This window comes from Erythranthe guttata, chromosome 2 (genome assembly GCF_056151865.1).
Source record: "Erythranthe guttata isolate IM_541 chromosome 2, IM_541, whole genome shotgun sequence".
In the NCBI taxonomy this organism is placed as follows: Eukaryota; Viridiplantae; Streptophyta; class Magnoliopsida; order Lamiales; family Phrymaceae; genus Erythranthe; species Erythranthe guttata.
The window spans coordinates 10,944,540-10,952,133 of record NC_142534.1 but is presented as its reverse complement, the minus strand read 5'-3'; the positions used below and the strand labels follow the sequence as shown (position 1 = coordinate 10,952,133).

General features: G+C 31.4%; 1 protein-coding gene and 1 long non-coding RNA gene across 5 annotated transcripts; both read right to left on the bottom strand.

Moving 5' to 3' along the window:
• Positions 1-745: 745 nt before the first annotated feature.
• LOC105967280 (uncharacterized) lies at positions 746-3,853 on the bottom strand. Of its 4 annotated transcripts, none has more exons than XR_001173651.2 (7): positions 3,585-3,853; positions 3,329-3,401; positions 2,895-3,089; positions 2,557-2,702; positions 2,288-2,467; positions 1,511-1,982; positions 746-1,016 (listed from the first exon to the last, which is right to left on the bottom strand). It is a non-coding gene; the product is annotated as an uncharacterized LOC105967280 (long non-coding RNA). The 4 variants fall into 4 exon arrangements; XR_016035122.1 differs by lacking the exon at positions 3,329-3,401 and having other exon boundaries at positions 1,511-1,614; positions 1,712-1,982; XR_016035121.1 differs by lacking the exon at positions 3,329-3,401 and having other exon boundaries at positions 746-1,030.
• Positions 3,854-6,427: 2,574 nt separating this feature from the next.
• LOC105974536 (MADS-box transcription factor PHERES 1) lies at positions 6,428-7,389 on the bottom strand. Its single transcript, XM_088814918.1, has one exon. The coding sequence runs from the start codon at positions 7,387-7,389 to the stop codon at positions 6,604-6,606; it is 786 nt and encodes a 261-aa protein (XP_088671044.1). The 3' UTR covers positions 6,428-6,603.
• Between the last annotated feature and the right edge of the window lie 205 nt (positions 7,390-7,594).

The window sequence follows — 7,594 nt, the reverse complement described above, 5'->3', positions numbered from 1 at the left end:
AATGGATTTAGAATACACTAAGGCCCCGTTTGGTTGTCAAGATAAGCCATGATTAACAAAATAGTTGGACTTAATTTGATGTTTGGTATCCCCAATAAATTGCCGGGTTGACCCGCCAAAATTATATAATCATGGTTTATCTTGGCTTATCTTGCCTTCTAGTAAGTTTTTTTTGTTGGACGCCGCGAACTCCAATAAAATAATTGGGTTTCATTAGATTATTTAATCTTATATTGGCTAATCTTATCTTGCCAACCAAATAGGGCCTAAGGAGACACTACAAAAAAAAGCATTTTATGTGACAAAAAAATTTGTCACTCAAACTTAAACTTTCGTCACATAAACATTTATGTGACAAATTATTTCGTCGCAGCGTTCGTCGCGTAGGGCCTGTCGCGAAAGGTGTTTTGTGACGAAATACTGTTTTTGTCACCACAGATTGTGACGGAATGTAATTTCGTCACAGAATTGTGTGTATTTGCGACAAAATGTCCGTCACATAAAAAACTTAAATTTGTCGCAACAAGCTTATTTCGTCACAGTAGGTGCTGCTTATTGTGACAAATTATTTCGTCACATTAACTACAAGATCTATTGAGACAAAAATTTCGTCCCATAAAATACATTTTTATAATGTAGAATTTACCTGACAACATAATTTATCATATAATATATACCTGCCTTAATTTTTACTTTTCTAATATACAAAAATAATAGAATTAAACTTTATTGAACTAAAGAATGATTCTGAAATAAAAAAAATACTTATATTGCAATATGTAGTAGTACTATCACACTTACAGAAAACCTCACATTCTAGTTTACACTCAAAAGCTATAATAAAATATAAATAAAAGCTATAATCATTAGTTTGCACCTAATGATATTGTATCCTTCTTCCCCTTAGCCTTCTTTGTGGCCGTAATTCCATCTCTTAACAGTTGCAGCAATTACTTATAATAGTGAAGATACTCCTTTTCCATCCAATTACAGAAGTACTTGTACCTTCTATCAACCTGTACCAACAAAACTTAATCCATAACATAGAAAAACATTACCTCCATTAGTTCTAGACATAAATGAAATATACGTATAACACAAACAATTAGTAATAAAACAAATGTTATGGCAGTTACCTCAATCAATAAAAAAATAAAAAAATAAAATAAAGAAAGCATTCAAATGCTCTTGCGTTATTTTTTTTTCCTATTCTTTTTGGTCTCCAATGTAATTGATGTTAACACATAGGAAAGCATTTTTGAACTTCTTAAATGTCTGCTTCTTCTTGTAAGGTCCAGTTTTCTAGACAAAACAACCAATATCATAATAGATAATCACATAGGATTCTAACTTCTAACAAGTTCCACAAATACGCCGTCAAAGACTTACACATCCGCAACCAAAGTACACTCAGCTACATAGAAACTAAAACTACAGAGATATCATTGCATATAATATATCCAAATACATGCATATAATATTAAGTATCAAGAAAGGGAGAGAAATATACCCATAGGTCATCTTGCCCGAGTAAGCTTGAGTGGTCTCTATTAGCTTGAGTGGGTATCAGCTATAAGCCAAGAAAGATGATCAGACATAAGCCATCGATTTCGTCTGCGAAACAAAACAACGTTATTTTCAGCAGAAGCTGCACGGTTTTGTTACTATGCTGCATTTCGATCAAACTACGATTGAAAGAAAAACACATAACCTCAAATCAAATGCAAATGTAAGCATTACACAATATACTCAACAAAAATGTTGTGTGTGTATATATATATATATATATATATATATATTTCAGCCAATTTTTCCGATATAGTTGAGTTTTGAGCAGTTATAGATCACAAGCATAGTGATGAATCTTGACTGAAACTTCTGCAAAACCAAGTTCCCCTGGTTTGGACGGGAGGCAGAGGGAGAGGGTTGTCGGAGGCGGAATGAAGAACTCATCAGCCGAGCACCAAACCACATCAGTATACCTGCAGTCAAAGTGTGTACATCCATTAATACGAAAATAATGATAAATGGACAGTAAATATAAAACACTCTTTAGTGATTAATGCATTGATCCAAAGGCATACAGAAAAAACCTTATTATTTGTTTGATAATTCCATTTCCTTACCATGATTTGCAACTCAATTCCTCAAATAAAACACACACTCTACAGATTGACGAATCAACATTCAAACTACACCTAAGCAAGTCCCTTGCTTCTATCTATACATTACTCACACATTTGTACTAAAATTTACACCACACTGGTAAATTCTCACATATACGTACCGACATTGTAATTTCAACCTCACTTCTAAAAGCACTGCCTAGCACTTGTCGACCGGAGGTTGGAGTATTATGAGCTTATCTCAGCTATCCACTTTCAATGTCAGATAAGAGCAGAGAATCTCGTAAAATAATTCTCCGACACTCAAAGCAAACCCTACGGCTCTGAGGTACTTCCATTATCTGCATACATTAATCAACAACTGCAGTTAGTTGCAATCATTAACACAGCTGCAGAAAGATCTTTTACGAGTTCTATATAACGTTCTCACCATCATTGAAAATTGAAAACTGAAAAAAGACAGAAAGCAATGAGATGAAGCCGAATTCGATGAAGCAATGTTTCTCTCTGTGTATCGTTACTAATTTCAAAAATCTTCTGGACTACGTAATTTGCAAACTGGTCCTTCATCATCACCTAAAAATGAAAAAAATAAATAAATAAATAAACAACTGATTAACAAAGGCACATCCACGCTGAAATCCTTATTATATTGTTAGCCAGTTAAAAGGGCAGAAAGAATGATGCCAAGAGACATCAATTAGGTATAGATAAAGAATGTATATAGTTTATTCTTCAAACAAGGTGTTGAATAACAGATTCTCTTACCAGTAAATTGTCATTGTCTTCAAACTGCAGAAGGATCTCATCAATCAAGAACTCCCGTTCAGCAGCATCGCCAAACTCTAAACATTTCTCTACAACATTTGATGCATACTTGTGCTGGCTCCTTTGTACAATTTTCCCACACAATTTGCGGATATTTTGACTCCGTACAAGCGGTTTTCCCCTTTCCAAAACGTGCTGTAAAAGTAGATCAATTTTTTATGTTTGACAAACAAATGGAGCAAAGGGACCCAAAAATTTACTTTCAGCTCAAAATGTATTACTGTTATCTTCAAATTGCAGTTTGAACTATGCTTCAATAATGGAATCTAAGATTAAAAAAAAAAAAAAAAAAAAAAGAGTAATCAATAGATGGACGAGACAACCTCTATAGCTTAAGAGTTAAGATAATAAGATAAATGTATTGAACGAAGAACCTAATGGCTGAGAATCCTAATTCCCATTCACGAGCTCCGATCGACTCCAACCTCGGCAATTTTTGACATCAGCCTAAATAGGTTTTAAAAATAAAATCACAAAACTGCGTAACTTAATTTTGAGAACATAACGGAATTTTGGCCCTTTTATGCAGAAACCCTAACATTCCATTGAAGTAATGGAGAGAAGAAAACGGGAGTGGTGGAGTTAGAGTGAAGAGGGGAGATGGAGAGAAAAATAAATTAGAAATTATACCTCAATCGATTGAGACTGGCGGAGGCGAAGGGAAACGAACACTGGCGGTGGCGAAGGCAAACGAACACTGGCGGTGCAACGATGGTGGTGGACGCGAAAGCCAGATCGAAGAGCCAGATCAATGGTGATGGCGATGCAACGATGGCGGTGCAATGATGGTGGTGGTGGTGCAACGATGGTCTTCAATTAAAAAATGAACAAATAAAAAAGGAGAAGGAAAAAAAAGGGATTTATGAGAGAAGAAAAGAAAGGGATCGGGCATGTCTAGAAATTTTGGAGGAGATTTTTTAGTAATTTATATTATTTTTATGTTGTGACAAAATTACTTTGTCATAAGAAACCTAAATATTTGTCACAAAATAGGAACCGTCAATTTTTTAAAGATCTTGTATGTTCTATGGTGACGATTTTTCATTATTATCACATAAAATAAAGTTTATGTGACGAAATTAACCTTCATCACGTAAAATGTTCACTTATGTGACGATGTGAAATTTTGTCACAATATCCCCTTTTACTGTGACAAAATTTGGTTTCGTCACAAAAAATTGTCACATAAAATACTTTTTTTTGTAGTGAGAGAATAACTTCAAATGCAATGTGTATAAATTGTAGTCTATTGTAATCTTTTCAAAATTGTACAAACATGAAACATTAGCCAACAATGAAAAATTGCAACTAAAACACAATATATTATACGAATAAGCAAGTTTGGATGTTTTGGTATTATTCCAAAAAATCTTCTTCTTCTTCTTCTTGCATTAATTAACTTGTATTATTTTTTGGTAGAATGAAAATCACTATATTTGGTTAATAATACATTTGGAACGAGTAGTTATATTAGTTAACTCCTTTTATATTTGAATAACTGTTTCTTTCCTTTTTTAAACCAAATGTATCTTTAGACTTTATTTAAGGTAATGTATTTAATTTGGAAGTGAGCTACAAAATTCGGTTTGTATAAATGAATGATATAACAAGCTTACAGTTATTATATTTTAATTTTAAAATATTGAAAGTAAAATTGCTCTATTTCATTTTTTTTGATCTCACGATAATAGTTTTTAATTTGCATGCTTCTACGTTTGGCGTTATATATATATTTTTCTAGATTCTTATTATTAATTAGTAATGAAAATTAAAATGTATGTGCCTATGTTTGCAGATTTTGTAGTACATAGAATATATAGCGAGTGGTGCAATATATAATTTGAAAACAGAAATATTAAATCATGTACTAAAGTTTACGAATGTCGCACATAACTTAAAACATTTATCTCTCTAAAATTCCCCAACACCGAAGAACCCGTGTTCCTTCCTTCCTTTGTTTTCCAAAACTTTCTCATGATTTTTTTACGAAACCCCTCACTCAAAAATCCTAAAATTTATAAATTCGATTTTCACCCCTAATCTTTGTAAACACGGGCGACAATCAAGTTTATGTTCTATCTATAGTGAATTTTTATAATTAATTTCATATGTGGGACAACTTGTGGTTGATCTGTGGATGTTTTTGGAAATATTTTGAGAAAAAAAAAACTTAAAAAAATTAATTATTGTTTGTTAACATATATAATAAGTAATAATTCATTAAAATACTAATACATATTTGATAATTGATTGATAATTAGTTAAATATTTTTGGTTGTTTAGTTAATGTTAATAGTTTCTTATGCATGTTTAATTTTAGTACTGCTAGGGTTTGTGTGTGAATTGAGGGGAAATGAAGAATATAAAGGAGTTAGCGGGCCAGGAAGTTCGAGATCAAAGGGTGTAGAACGAGATTTTATGAATTTAGTTCCTCCCTTTTGAAAATTAACTTGTATTTTTGGTTGAAGGATAACCGTGCTAATACAATACTTTTTCGAAAGCGTTTTTGAATGTTATCGATCTCCTTCTGAATAACTACTTCCTTTCGTTTTTTAAGCACGTGTATTTCTATTGAAAGTAATGTAGTTGGAAACGAGTTAGAGAACATTCAAATGAAATAAGATTCATTTGTAGGTGGTGCAACATAAGATCTTTAAGAATTTAACTTATATTTTTGGTTAAAGGACAACCGTGCTAATACAATACTTTTTCGAACACGTTGTTGAATTTTATCTCCTTCTGAATAACTTCTTCCTTTTCGTTTTTTAAGCACGTGTCTCCATTGAAGGTAATGTATTTGAAAACGAGTTAGAACATTTGAATAAAATAAAATTCGTATGTAAGTGGTGCAACATAAGATCTTTAAGAATTTAACTTTTATTTTTGGTTAAATGATAATTCCTAATATTTTTTAACGTAATTTTGTACTTAAATTTCCTTCTATATTCGAATCACGACGTACTTTCTTTTTCAACGGCGTGTTATAAAATAAGTTATAAAATTAATCTTTTGTAATAAAAGGAATAATTATAATATAAATTATAAATTAAAATATAACCAAGTATTATTTTTCTTTTTCGGATAAAATTCGTTTATTTTTAAAATTTTGTAATTCTTTTGCGGATTCATTATAGATTAATCTTCTGTATATAAAATAGCTTTTCAGATTTTTCATACAAAATTATTCAAGGATACTGAAAAAGAAAATCTGTATCCTTGAATAATTAAAAAGAAAATCTTTTTCCATAAAAAAAAAATAGAAAAAGAAAATCTTCATAGATATATTAGGATTAATATAATATTATTTTTATTGAATTACAAGATATATTTGTAGTCAATTCTATAAAAATGCATATTAATTAATCAAACAATATTCTAAATTAGAGTATTGGTGAAAAATGGTGTGTTGTAATTAATTATACCCATAATAGATGTACTATTACAACAAAATATATATTATTATTATTTCCATACATTCATAACAATGAACAAAATACATTACCTGCCTAAACCTCAATCATATTGTGGAAAAGGAAGGTAAAGAACTTTTTTCACTAATTACAAAAGTATTTATTTTAGGAATGCTAAAAAAAAAAAGGAAGCTACTATATGATATATAATAAAAAAACAAATGCAGATAGATCTTGTACTACTGAAACCCTCCGTTAGCAGGCGAAGCAGCCGAAGAAGTGCCAGCTGTCTCATCATCGCCGCCACCGATAATATTATTCCACGGCACTTCAAAAAAACCGGCAACAACTTCTTCCTCTTGCCTCTCGGCCATGGTGTCGATGAACCAACCATCGTTCTTCATATTCTCCAACAAATCCATCGGCTCTTGCTCGTTGTCGTTAATATTATTATTGATATTAATATTATTAATATTAATATTAATATTATTATTATTATTATTATTATTATTATTATTATTATTATTATTATTATTATTATTATTATTATCATCCGTCGTATCGCCTAGTTTCGTCAACATCTCATCTACAAACAAGTTGAGTTCATTCAAATGAGATGTATCGATTTCATCGATACACATACCTTTCATTGCTTCTTTGATCGATTCTTGAGACTCTTTCACTTCGATAATTTTTTTCGATTTCGACAGAATCGCTTTCTCGGCATTCAGCGCCTGCTCCATGTATTTCTCCTTTGTCACCATTTTTTTGGATATTTCGAAATTCGAAAAGTTGGTGAATTTGTGGAGCCTCTCCGTAAACACTTCCGGGGAAGGCCAAAAAATAGGGTTAGCGTTGTTCGGGTTATTATCTTCTCCCCGTTTGACTATTATGCCCATCTCGATTCCGCAAAGGATCGAGAGTTCGTTCGCCTTCTTGAGCAAACTCTCTACCCTTTTTCGGAAAACTGCGTTTCTCTTGCTTTCGTTTGCGATTTGCTCATGCTTGATTTTTTTCCTTGTCATGTTTTTTTTTGTTTCTAGGGTTTAATTTTGTTTTAATCAATCATTTTTATTTATTTTGTTGGATGTATATTTATACATAAACAGATGCCATTGTTTTAGTAAGCTGGTCGTATTATATTTAATGTGGTCAACAATTTATTATTATTTTCAAGAATTTCTTTTGGATTAGAGATATAAGCCACTCCTTGATTTCCATAATGATGAT